This window comes from Empidonax traillii, unplaced genomic scaffold, assembly GCF_003031625.1.
Source record: "Empidonax traillii isolate 1590-97213 ecotype Southwest subspecies unplaced genomic scaffold, ASM303162v1 scaffold461:size861717, whole genome shotgun sequence".
Taxonomy (NCBI): domain Eukaryota; kingdom Metazoa; phylum Chordata; class Aves; order Passeriformes; family Tyrannidae; genus Empidonax; species Empidonax traillii.
Window position 1 is genome coordinate 395742 of NW_020955654.1, and position 13638 is coordinate 409379.

At 55.1% G+C, this 13638-nt stretch overlaps 1 protein-coding gene across 1 annotated transcript; it reads right to left on the minus strand.

Annotated features, from left to right (window-relative positions):
- Positions 1–515: 515 nt before the first annotated feature.
- ZFP91 (ZFP91 zinc finger protein) lies at positions 516–10969 on the minus strand. The gene is made up of 11 exons (XM_027895466.1): positions 10617–10969; positions 9937–9962; positions 5707–5925; positions 5461–5497; positions 4915–5004; positions 4460–4582; positions 2919–2969; positions 2425–2503; positions 2116–2230; positions 1483–1582; positions 516–1143 (listed from the first exon to the last, which is right to left on the minus strand). Exons 1-11 carry the CDS (start codon positions 10967–10969, stop codon positions 633–635), a joined length of 1704 nt encoding a protein of 567 aa, XP_027751267.1. The 3' UTR covers positions 516–632.
- Between the last annotated feature and the right edge of the window lie 2669 nt (positions 10970–13638).

Below are 13638 nucleotides of genomic sequence, written 5' to 3' on the forward strand. Positions count from 1 at the left end.
GCCCCCGGGCCTCTCTGAGCAAACATGATCTACGAGCCAGGGCGTTCCCTCCACTTCCTGCCAGGGCTGGAGCAGGGGAGCGCGGTGGGAGCGGGACGTGCTCTGCTTCACAGCTCACCCTGCCGAGAGGCTAAAGTGCCAAACTCCCAGCCCCGGGAGGAAGGAGGACACTGCAAGGACCAGAGTGCAGTGATGCATAGAAGTCGGGACCAGGGGCAGAGGGAGTCCTAAGAAACTTCTCCAGAGCACGGTCAAAGCTTTTTTTTTTTTAGTTTGCCAGTGGGGCCATGTCAAGGAGCCAGAAAGGCATCTGCTTTGGGGTAGAGCGAAGGGTTTCGGCAGTGCCCCCTCCCTTGGAGAAATCCGTCGCTCAATCCAACTTGCTCTGGTAATGGCAGCACGTGCCCCTTTCCACAAAGGGGCCGTGGGAGAGAGAGAAGTGGTTGGGAGAAAGAGGATGTGCTGTGATCCGCGCTGGAGGGGAGCAGACCCTTCAGTTATTTACTAGTATTGTAAGTTTTGTTTAAATTTCCTCTCTTTCAGTAAGTGCCTCCTCTTTTTTTTCTTTTTCTTTTTTTTTCCTTTTAAATACAGAGTCCCAACTGTCCCAGCACCCAGGTGCTCTCCTGCCACTAGGGTCCAGTGGAGTCTGAATCTTCGATGAGCACCTCTGTGCTGGCTCCCAGGATCTCCGTGTTCATGACCAGCCCCTCCGGGTTCGCGTTGCTGCCGCTGCCCACGAAAAGTTTGCTGTCAGCCACCAGGCTCACACGCTCTGCCCCGCCACAGTAGGGCTTTGGCATCCCCTCGGGGCTCAGCAGCAGGCAATCTGCTGGGGGGGCACTGCCCAGGGGGTCCGGGAGCAGCGGGAGGCCCTGGCCATCGGTGGGCGGTGCGATGGCCTCGGGATTAGTGCCCAGGATGTCGGTGCTGGTGATCAGGGCACCTGCGTTGGCAGCCAGTGCTTCAGCTATGAGCACTTCAGGGTGGCTCTTGGCTTTGTGGGCCACGACGCTGTCCTTCTTCTCGAACTTCTTGCCGCAAATATTGCAGGAGAACTGGTAGAAGGAGTCCGCGTCGTGCTTCTTCATGTGCCAGTTGAGGGACGCCTTCTGCCGGCAGGTGAACCCACAGATCTCACACCTGGGGGCGGAGAAAGGGCAGGTCACAACAAAGGGATATCCCCACACACTCGTGGGGACACCAGCAGCAAGGGGGCAGCTCAGGGAAACAAGCAGGGGCTCACTGATGTCACTGCTCACTAAGGGCTTTATTTGCTGAGGGCTTACGATCCCAGATCTGCCCTGGGGAGCAGGTGAGACAAGGGGCAGCTCAACGACGTGTGCGTTTAGAGAGCTGGGACACCAGCAACAGGCTCCAGCCCCAACTTCAGAGCTGCCCCTGCTGTGGGTGCAGCCCCAGAACAGGTGTGCTGGGGGTTCCTCAGGGCAGGAGGATGAGGCACAGGCACAGGGTACTCACTGCAAGGGCTTCTCGCCTGTGTGGATCATCCTGTGCACCGCCAAGTTGTGGGAGCTCTTAAACGCCCGGGCGCAGTACTCACAGATGTAATCCCTCTGATCTGAAAGGAAACAGCAGTTGCAGCACTGCTCTCCCACAGACCTGCTCCCTCTCCCAGCTCCCACATAGTGCAGGTAAAGTTGCCCAAGAAGGAGAAGAACATGGAGTTCTGGGAGGCCAGCAGGCTCAGCAAAGCAGGAGTCCCACAACACAGCACAGCAGCTGATCTGGAGAGGCCAGGCATGATTAAGACTCTTCTAAGAGCTAATCATCCACTCTGACCAACACTGAAGGACTGGCAAATTCGGATAAAGCAGACTTTATCTGTAGAGTTTTTATATGTAGAGGTTTACTCCTCTACAGAAGCCCTGAGTGATACTTGCCAGGGGGAGAATTAGAAACCTCTATAGTCTTATTTCTTTCATTTCCTTACAAGATGATAATCCAGAAGAAAATAATACCCTGCTGCTCCTGCAAATCTATGCCACTTGCCTTGGCTTCACTCTCCCCAGAAAGTCTAGAGGCCTTTTCTTTTTCCCCTCTCTGTTCACTGACCTGAGGAGGCATTTGTACCTATCTCCCACCGCCCTGTACCTGTGTGGTGTTTGGCATGTCGCAGGAGCTGCTTCTGGAGCCGGAAGAGCCGACCACAGGAGGGATGAGGACACACATATTTCTTCTTCAGCAAGTGCTGGTACTTTATGTGATGCTGAAAAGGAAGAGTGAAACTTTGCAGAGTCTCTGAGAGGAGAGCTGAGACACAGCGATCCCAGACGGCCCCTCAGCAAAAGAAGACACAGTGTCAGGGAGGAGTGTCAGGGCAGTGGAGGCTTAGCTGCCTGCTCCAAACAGCCCTTCCCTGCCCTCACACGTGCCATTCAGGACAGGAAAACCTCCACCAACCTGCAGGTAGCGCGGGTGAGCCAGGACCGTGCCGCATCCCTCCATCTCACAGCGGACGTACTGTATCGGAGGCTTCTTCCTGGGAAGGCAGCAAGGAAAGGGGCACAGTGGTTGGCTGCTTCTGTGATTAGATGATTCTACAGATAAGGACTCTCTAAGTATCCGATACAGAATCATATGAACTGCAGAATTCTGTTTCTGTGAGAGGCAGAGATTGGCTGATGCCTCCGATGCCACGGCAGCAGCACAACAAAGCACAGCTCAGTGAAATGAGCGTGAAGAATTCCTGCTCCCATACTGGCTGGGCTGGGACAGAGCCTCTGTCCAAGTGCCACCTCCACTCCTGCCACTTACTTGAGGGCTCTCCCCAGAGCTGGGAAAACCCCAGGAGATCCAGATTTCCCAGAACCTTATTGCTGGGCAATCCCCACCCGTGTGCAGGGTACAAGGGAAGTAAGTCTGCAGAACAGAACTGGGTGGAGGGGATCACTTACCTTCTCTTGGGCAGCCTTGGGCTCTTGTCATCTTTTCTCCTCCTTCCCCTCCTGTAACAGGGATACAGAAACAGAACTGAGAAAAGGTTCCTTACATTAGCAGTGGGCAGAGACTTTGAAGTTTATGCTGTATTGCCTCATTAACTGCAAGATCTAGAAAAAAAATGCAGTGCAAGTTGGAAACAGATTCAGGGGAAGGAGAATTTTAGAGAAATAAATGCTTCATGTAGTTTGCTCTTTCAACCCTTCCCATTTCCCAATGCATTTCCTAATGTATTTCTTATAAACATGTAATGGTGCTAACACAGTCCAGAGCCCTGCTCTGTTGGGGAACATTCCATACCATGGGAAAACATCGACCTGCATGATCAGGAAGAAGGGGATCAATGATCCAGCACCTATTTTACAGGCCTCTGACTTAGCTACAGCAGCTTATACACCTGTCAAGACAAAAATCTAGACTCTGTCTGAGCAGACCTGTGCTCACATGTAAACTGCATCCTCCTAAGCCACAGCTTGATCCCATTGCTGCAGAGGCACTTGGAGCAGATTGATGGAAGCATTTTCTAGACTCTACTGAGACATCTTTATTGATGGCAAGCTCATGCCAGGAACCTGCTGAACAGGCACTCAGCATTCAAGCCAAGCCCTCAGAAGAGGCACAGGTTTTATTACACACAAAAGCAGTGTCTGATCCAAACAACAAAACCTCAAGGCACAAAAAGCAATCTCCAACAGACAGAAATGTTCTCAAAATACCAGCCTACTCACTCCTTTCTGCTGTGCAGCAGCAGCAGCTTAGGAACAGCCAGAGAAGCAGCACCAGCGGTGTGTGGCCCCACGAGGCAGGTCAGCAGAGGGAGCTCCGGCTGTTCCAGCCTCTCAGAGAGGAGCTGAGGTACAAAAGCAGCTCCTTTCTCTTTTTTTCTCCCTCACACCATCCCAAAGAATGGCTTGAACACAGACACATGAAGCAATCTCCCTCTGTTGACAGGAGGAAAGCTGCAGCGCTGAGCCCCAGGGGCAGCACACCCCAAGTATAGAGCCCACGGGGAGCAAGTTTTCTCCAAAGAGAGGCGAAATGTAAGTGGTTTCCCTGAGCTCTAGGATAGTCCCACATGTACAAAGAGGACACTTGCCACACACACATCCAAGGTATTCCTGTGTCTGCCCCACAACACACAGCAGGAACACTGCCCTCTCACACTGGATTTCTAACACTGATTCACTTCAGGCATCACAACAAAACCCCTTGTAAGGGTGCTCTGAAGAGTCTCCCACTGTGTGGTCACACCCATAGAGGGTGAATAACCACAAGATGAAAAAAAAACCCTCACCTTAAACTAAACCTAAGTGCCAACTCTGATTTTTGGAACACAGGCGAGACGTGAGGAAGCAGAACAAACAGTGCTGCCCCATCAGCTCTCAGGCCCAGAGGAGGAGGAGGAATGGGGGAACCAGCAACAAAACACTGTTGTAACGCAGCAAGAATGCAAAATAAACAATACACACTGCCATGTGTAATTGCAGAGTTCACTCACTTCCTTGGCGGTTCTTCATCTTCCTGAAACTCGTTCTCTTCTTTCACTTCCACTTTAATCTCTTTCTGCCTTTCTTTTTCCTCCTTCCCCTTGTTAGCTTTTCTCCTTTGCTTTGGTGCTTCCCTACAAAGATACAGATACAACATATTACTCCAATGCTCCTCCCACTGCCTGCTTTCCACAAAGACTTTAGCAAAAACTGGATGGAAGTTCAGGCTTATTTCTCAAGTCCCACTTCTATGCAGAACTATCAACAAGGATTAAGGAAGCACCTAGCAGACAGCAAGGCTCTAAAGGTTTTAGTCCCTGAGAGAAGAACAGTCCTGCTTATTCTATTATTTAGAACCATTGCCCCTGAGCAAGCTGCTCGGGTGCTTAGGGCACAGTGTGTTCATCCAGCTAAGATGTCCATTTTTTTCGGTCTAAACCCCCAGTAAGTACAAAATCCAATATACTTCTCTAGGTGGGGTTTGTAGGTTTCATCTCTGGGATCATCTTTGAAGGGAACTTCTTCCTCACTGATGAGCATCTCCTCGTCATCATCGCTGCTGGGAGAACGGGAGAAGAGAGGACTTTGGTAGCACCAGCTTAACCACTACTGCAGAACACCCATGCATCACACTCTAGGATGGGAAAGGCACTACTCCACAGCACTTCCTCATGCAGCATGACTGGGGAAAGCCTGCACCGACCAAGGCGCACAACAGCAACCAGGCCAGGCCAGGCAGAGCAGTGTCCTCTTCTGAACCCACCCACCTACAGCATCTGCTCCTACAGGAATAAAGGTGCCATGCCCACATCCAATCTTCCTATCGATTCCTTCACGGTATCTCCTGACCCCTGCAGCCCACACAGCAAATGCAGAGGCCCAGGGTGGAACGAGACAGAGCTGCTGCCTGTCCCAGAGAACATTTCACACGAGCATTTCTTCTCAAACCACTCAGTCCCTGGTTTCAAGACACCAAATCCAAGGAAACACCACAGAGTCAAGAGTGTCCTACCTGACTCCAGCTGGAGACTGATGCTCTTCTGTGACCTCTGAAAGGAAAAGTCACCATTAGGTTTCAGCGTGTGTTCGCTGCAGTGAGCTCATCTGTCTCACGACACAGCCGTCGCCACTCAGAGCCAGAAGTGCTGCTGGCAGAAGGCACCCATGACCAAGCAGCACTGTGCCGGCACCAGCCACAGCCAGCTCCCTCCAGAGGCTCCCCACACCTGCCTGGCCCCGAGTACGTTGCGCCACGTACCGTACTCCAGCTGGTCCGTGTTTGGTTCAGACTTGCAGACGAGCTGCAGGGAGCCGGTCTTGGATCTGGAGGCGCGGGAATTCTCCATGTCCCGCTGCCGAGCCACGGTGGCTGACCTGCTGCTGCGCCAGCTCCGGCTGGACCGGGCCGTGCCCACGGGAGAGCCATGGCTCAGGACGCTGGAAACCTCCTCCTCCTCCTCCTTCTCTTCTTTGGGATCTGAAACAGCCATTGCAGCCTCTTTCATAACAATAGAAAAAGCCTAAATCCCACTCCTCACTTCTGTGCCAACCCGCTCGTGCCTCTCGCACACCTGGAGGGCAGGTCCTCCAGGCCCTCCTTCAAACTCCCCAAGTAAAACCAACTAAAACTCTGCAAGTAAAGGCAGCAGGAGTGTTTAAAACTGTTTACTAATCTGAAATGATCTTGTATTTCTCTCAGATAAAGGCCTACAAGATGATGATTTGTTGGCTCTGACCACTACAAAAGACGCTCGTAAACATGAGCGAGTGCTTCATGAAAGGCCAGCTTTGTGTGAAAGGTCATGCTTGAAGAATCCCTCAAACACAGAACTGTACACCTGGTAATGACCCTGAGGAATCTGGGCTGGATGTTTCTGGTCCTGTGCAGAGCAAAAAGCATCCCAAACGCTGCTACTCTGAGACCTTTGCACTCATTATTAGCTTGTACAGGTGGTTTCCTTTTTAGCTGATGGCTGGTCTCCACATATGTTTTGCCAAGATAACAGAACTGCCTGAAAGGTCTATGTGAGCAAGTTAATCCCTTAAAAAGTAAAATTCCCAAGTACACCTCACTTGATCTCAGTGTTTGCTGCTTGCTGTGCCATTGGGCCCTAAAGAATTGAAATGCCTTTTGACATGTCACAAATCATCACAGACTGGTTTGGGCTAGAAGGGACCTTAAAGCTCATCTCATTCCACCCCCTGCCATGGGCAGGGACATGTCCCACTAGCCCAGGTGGCTCCAAGTCCTGTCCAATGTAGCCTTGGGATGGGGCAGCCACAGCTTCTCTGGGCAACATGTGCCAGGGCCTCACCAGTAAAACTGCTCTCCACCTCTGTTCTCAGTCCTAAAGGTGAACATCTCAGGTTTTACCCAAAGGCATTTGAAACTAGTTTCTCCTTCCTACTTCTTCTGCTTCAGCATCTCTGTCTAACAGATCCGGGGCATTTCTACATGCTGAGAATACCCAAGTGCCTTCAAACCCCCAGCATCAGGAGACACAGTAAATATTTTCTCTATAGCAGAACCCAGGAGAGCGATACAGAGCTAATAGCTAAAAACCCTTTTAATTCTAGACTCTCCCAACGTGGCCACTGGTCCCCATCCAAGGGTCAGGGCTGCACCAGGAAACTTGTGTCTGTCAAGAGCTCAGCTGCAGGAGCAGCTGCAATCAGCGCTCACCAAGGCTTTGCCTGAAACCTGAAATTGCAAAAGGGAAGTTCTACATTTGTAATAAAAGTTTCTTTTTCTCTTTCCCACACCTAAACTTCCTTTTCTCCTTCACAAAACCAGGTTTCTGATGAATCCAGCCTGCCCCTCAAAAAACAAAGAAGACAACAAAATAAACCATCAACCAAACAAACTAAAGGGGGAAAAAACAACCCCTTGCGCAACATAAGTGCTCTACACACAACTCTGTTTGTACCACAGAGAAGGATGTGAGCTCTGCTGGACTCATCCCCCAGCCCACACTGTGCAAAACCCTTGGATTTGAGAAGGAACTTAAAGAGGTGACACTCCATGCACACAGCACTGATCTCTTCTGATCACAGCTCCCAGTAAACAAAAGCTTCATGGGGCCCTTTCCTCTCAACACTGCCTCTGGAACAGCAACACAACCCACTGTCCCAACTGCTTGGAAGATTTCCTTCCAGCTCCTAAAGGTGGTCATGGAACAGCAGAGGGAAAATCTCAGAAAAGCATGGATGGAGTCAGAAGCTAGTTTAGGTGTAAATTGGATTGGAGAAGCATGTTCTGTTCAACTGCCAACAAAGAGTCACAGAAAATTTTCAGTCCAGTGATGGAAGGACATTAAGGGTATCCATCAACTCAGTATTCCAATAATTACAATCATTCAGGCCTAACTAAAATCAAAATTATTTTCACGAGAACACAGAGCGCTGTGGGAAGTCGAATGTGAACTGTACTACACAGTGAATCCATTTGTAAACTGAGATTAAATGTTCTACTTATGCAACTAATATCTCTACAGACACACGTTGGGAAATCCTGCCACTCCATGACTAAGCAGATGACAGGGAATACTGTCAGTGTCCAAGAAGCCTGGCTCTGTACAGAGGGAAAAGTCGGGAACACAATTCCAACATCACAGTATCCTGGATATACATACCATCGGCAGCACCCACCAGCCCAAGCTCTCCTCACCAATGCCAGCTGCTGATTTGCCTTCAAAACATTATCCCAAACACCAGGCAACAACATTTGCTGAACAAACCCTGGCGCAGTACGCTTTCCATTCGTCCTGTGGCTACACCGGACCTGCCACCAGGTGCACCCCCTTTGTCCTCCCTGCCAAGGCTCAGTTCTGGCCAAGCTCGGGCCAACTGAATATTCCAAACTGGAGTCAGTGTTTGGTAGTGAAGGTTAACAGTGTAACACAAATAATCACCACAAGAAACCAATCCCATGTCAGAACTCACACCAGGGAACACCAGCACGAGATTCCAAACCTTCACCAGAACTGCTCAGCTCCTCATCCCAACTCTATCCAGGGTGAAAGGACAAATGGGACTTTGCCTTCCCGATTTACAGGGGACTCCTGGCTACTCAAAATCCCTGCTGTGCAAGGAGAGCTGCTGTTTGCTCACATCCAGTCAGGTTGATGCTAAAGGCTAAGGTGGGAACAGGGGGGCATCTCCTGTTCTGCTCTTGCACCATCTGCAAAAATTTTTTGCACATCTTCCCCGATCCACACAAGACACTCCAAGGGCTCCATCCAGAGAGCAGCCAGGACACAGAAGAGCAGCTTCCTCACTTCTAAAGACTAAAAAAAAAAAAGAAACAAACAAGCAACAACCCAAGCCCCACCAAGGCAGATTTCCTCTGGCCCAGGAGCTGTCAGCACTTCTCGGCGCCAATTTCCACGCAAACACTCCATCCTTTTGGCCACAAAATCTAACTGGGGAAAAAAAAGAGCCCCAGAAATTTAACAAACACTTTTTCCACTCTCACGTTTGAGCACAGCTGAAAACCTCAGAGCCCAAGTTAAAGGCAAGAAGGTCCTGAGTGCAGAGAGCCCCCAGACTTGGGAATTTTAGACTGACAGCTGCCATTTCCTAATGCATCCTAGGAAACTGGGGTCCAAATGGGAGCGTTCTGCCTGTTTTCTACCACTACCACATTAACATTTCTGCCTAGTGGCAGCCAAAACACCAGGTTTCACCATTATAATGTCAACACTACACACATATCAAGCTTCCTTACACATTTCAGCAGCTTTGCTTTAATGGCAGCCTCTGAGACACAGTTGCCTGCAAACCATCTGGACAGCTGCAGCAGAAAGGGGAGTTCATTTGCACAGGTGTGTGACCTCCTTTCCTCACAGTTCCTGTCACAATCCTCTGGTGCCAGATCAAAACTAACTCTACACAAAGCCCTTTACTTGGAGCTGTTTCAGGAGTCATCACTGGGCAAGCAGCAGAGCCCACAAACGTTTTTTTTTTTTTGGGGGGGGTGTTTCTAAAAAGAAGCTGTTAAACAGATGCAACAAAGTTCATAGTTTGCACTGGAAAACAAAAATCCTGCTCCAGGTCTCAGCTCCCCATAGTTGAGGCTTTTGTGTTCAGACCCCTAATTCAGTGCCTCCCCAGATTCTGAAGAATTTTCTCCTTCAGCCCTGAAGAAATGAGTGTAAAAAAATCCATGATCCACTGAAGTTAGAAAAGAACAAGTAATAATAAAATAAATAACTGAATACTCTCATTTCCACACATCTCTGGAGGACCTACACCTGTACTTGTGAGCTCAGAAGAGAGGAGCGCCCAGGATTCGCCTGCTGCTTGGGACTGCTGTGCAACAGGAGCAACCACAAGGCACATTGTCTGGCACCAAAACACTCTCTAGAAGGAAGATCCGAGAGATATCTGGCTAACTCGGGGGGACAAGACAGAAATCTGGCTCCGGGAGAGCCCAGACTTCCCGGCGGCGGATGGAACAGACTGAAGGAGTGAGTAATTCAGCTCTTACCTTTACCAGCTGCTTTATCTGCACACCTGAAAAAAAACACAAAACCAAGTATAAGAACCAGATTCTGTGGCACAGGGGCAGAAAACAAGGAACTGCACGACAAGGAGATGAGCCCCAACTCCCCAGATTCCCAGTGCCAAGCCCTCGGATCGCTGCTTTCACCCCCTCATGACACGGCGTATTATTCCAGCCGCAGGGAGCTGAGGGGAACTCCAGGAACACCCAGCACCAAAGGGTTAGGGTTATCAGCCCTGCCCACCATAGTTACGCCCGAATCAGGGGGATTTCGCGCTTGGGACAGGGCAGAGGGGCTGCACTCCCAAAGGCTTCACGCGTGCACGTGGCCGGGATCCCGCTCCGCACCGAAAGTGTAAGGGCTGCAACGTCCCCCCAGAAACGCTGATCCCACGGGGACCCCTCCCCGAGACGGACGAGGCCAAACAGCGCTGGCTTCGCGGGGCACCGGGACGGCGGCGCGGTCAGCGACTCCCGCGACGCAGCCCTTCCTGGGAAGGGACCGACGGCGCCGGAACAAAGGGCCGGCGGTGCGGGGCGTCCCGCGCCCGGAGGCGGCCCCGGGGCCCGGGCGCGATGGCGCCAGACCCCCCGCAGAGGCCCCACGCCCGGCCCCGGTCGCGATCCCGGAGAAGTGCGGGCCCAGCGGCGCCGCAGGAACTCACCCGGCCCGGGGACCCTTCCTGGCCGCGGACGGCGTCTCGGCGGCGGGCTGCTCGGCGGCAGGCCGCGCCCCGGGGCTGCTCCGCCGGCGCCGGGGGTACTCGGCCTTACGGCGGCGGGAAGCGGCGGCGGCGGCGGCAGCGGCGGCTCCCCCTGCGGCCGAGGCGGCGGCAGTGCGTCCGCGCTCCCGGCCGCCCCTCAGCACCCGGCTGCCGCCGGACTCCTCCCCCTGCTCGGCAGGCGGCTGGCGGCGGCGGCCCGAGGCAGGCGGCCTGTCAGCTGCGGGCAGTGGCGCCGGGGCGGGCGGCGGTGGCTCGGCGGCGGCGCCCCCCGGCTGCTCGGTGCCCGCCGGCATCGGGGCGGCGGCAGCGGGGCCGGGGCGACCGCGCTCCTCCCTCAGCGGGACAGGCCCGCCCCCGCCGCCCGCGCCCAATCAGCGCCCGCCGCCCGCCTTCACGCGCGGCTCCGGCGCCCCGCCCGCGCTTGCGCCCGCCAATCGCCGGGCGGAACGCGCGGGGCGGCCCCGCCCCCTCTCCGCGCGAGACCCACCTGCCCCCGCGCCCGCCGCGCTCCCGCCTTCCCCCGCCGCTCGCGCGCCGCCCCGGCCAATGGGCGGCCCGGCTGCGGCGGAGCCCCGCCCCCTACGGAGGGGCCGCGCGGCCAACCAGCACGAGGCTTCAGCGCGCGCGCCCCAGCCGTCCCCCGCCTCCCGCGCAGGCGCCGCCGCGGCCGCCGCGCTCGCGCTCCCGCTCCCCCCCCGGGCCGGCCCCGCTCAGCGCCCACTCGAGCGCGACCCCCGCCGCCCCGGCTCGGCTCAGCCCCCGGCCGCCGCCCGGCCCCCGGCACCGCCGGGCTCCCTACCGCCGCCGCTGCCTGCGCCCCTCCGCCTGCCCCGGGGGGCCCCCTTTCGCCCCGCGGGCGAGGCCCGGCAGGGGGAAAGCTGTTCGCCGCCCCGGCCCCGCGCGGCCGCTCCGTGCGGCGGAGCTGCGGCGCCGCCCGCGGTGCCGGCGGGGCCTGGCGGCGGGGCCGCTTTTTGGCTGCCGCTTCTCCTTTAAGAAAAAAAAAAAAAACCGCCCCGTCGGGCGGCGGGTGAAAGTCGGTGACAAAATGGCGGCCGGCGCAGAGGGGCGGGGCCCGGGCCGCGCGGCCCGCCCGCTTCCGCCCCGGCGCGGCGCACGCGCGGGGCCTGCCGGGAGCTGTAGTTCCGCGCTCGGCAGGGGAGGCAGCCCCTCCCGGGCTGGTTCCGCATTTCGGTCCGCGGTCTGTGCCCGGTGGCGGGAGCGTGGTCAGTAGCCTCAGTGTCCGGGTGTGCCTTGGGACCTGGAGCGATCCATCGCGTGTGCCCATGGTCCCCCGGGCCGGGAACCGGCGTGGGATTGGGGAGGGGTTGTGCCGTGGTTCCTCGGGAGGGGCTGGCTTGGCCCACCTTACCCACATTTTGCACATCAGACTTAAATTCTGGGACAGGAGAACAAAGAGTGACGCTTCCCACTCCCAGGATATCCAGCTTTCCCCCCAGTCCTTGAAAATATTGGCTAAGTTGGCTAGATTTCTCTTCGTTCCACTACACGGGTCACCAGTGCTCCCCATCTCTGATCCCAATCCCTGCTGCCACAGCGCTGCCGTGGCCCCCGCACGCCGTCCTGGACAGGAGCGTGGCAGATATCCCACCCCATTCCACCTGTGCCAGAGCAAATGGAGGCAGCAAAAAGCACCGGGGTTCAAGGAGCCCGAGGCTTTTAGCTGTTAAATCCTGTTTGCTGAACTGGTTCCCCACCAGTGAAGAGGGCTTCGGCCACCCAGCCCTTCCTTCTGCTCCTGGGTTTCGAGGCCTGAACTGTGTTTTCTATTCCTAGAAGACAGAAGTGTGTCCAACTCTCCCTTCCTCTAATCTAATCTAATGTTCCTCTAATAAACCACCTCACCGCTGGAGAACCTGTTCCTCTGAGCAAGACACTGAGCCTAGAGAAGGGGGGGAAACCCATGAAAGTTAAAGCAAAGCTCAGAGTACTTGCACAGGGATTTCTCCTGTCTGTGCCAGACCCAGACAAGAGGCTCAGCATAAACCTTCCCCACAGCCGCTGACCTGGGCCAGGTCTTGCTTTCTGTCAGCCCAGTACCAACCTGTTCTTGTCATTGTCACCAGTCATTTCCCCTCTGCAGGCAAGGCTGGCGTTGCTTAATTCTGCAAGGGGGCAGAGCTCCGGCCAGGGAGCAGCTCGGCCTTTTGCCTCCGAGGGGCTTACAAGGGGAAGTTTTATAATGGGGAGTTACAGCGCCGGCTCCTCCTGTGCCCTCGGGCTCACAGATCCACACTGGGGAGAGTAAATCACTGAGAAGGCTAAAAATAGCCCCAAACCTTCCGCACACAGGAAGGTTCTGGTGTTTGCAGGGAGGGAAGTGCCTGACTCAAGGCTGGGCGACACCAGCAGTGCCTCGGCTTGTCTCTGGGTGGCTCTCAGGATTCCTGTCCTCAAACACGTCCCAGCGCATGTCCCGCGGGGCTCTCCCGAGGTGCTGCCGGCCGGATGGAGCAGGGAACAAAAGCGTGGTCACTGACACCGCTGTGGTAATTCAGTGAAGCTCTCCGTAGTAGCTCGAGGGGCTGGAGCCCAGGCCAGCTGAGGGGGCAGGCGGGCTCAGCAGAGCCTGAGAGCGGGACCACGGTGGTGTCAGCCAGGCCCGTGGGAGCACTTGTGCCTCAGCGGTGCCGGATGCTGCGGTTTCCCACTCACATGGGGGTCTGGCCCCACCGAGAGGACGCGTTTGGCCACATAGCCTCTGCTCCCAAGGTGCTTCTGGCACCCTTGAACCCCCGGGGAGCTGGACTAAGGAGGAGCCAGGCCAGGGCACGGTGAAGCTTTGCCAGTAATCAAGGGGCTGGAGGTGTTATCCATCACCTACGAGGTGATGCCTCTTCCAAACACCCAAATTAGAGCCCGAAGGACACACCAAGCCACGTGCACATCCCCTGCACCCACCTCTGGCATTAACCCCCCCCAGCCACGCTGCAGGGACAGGGGA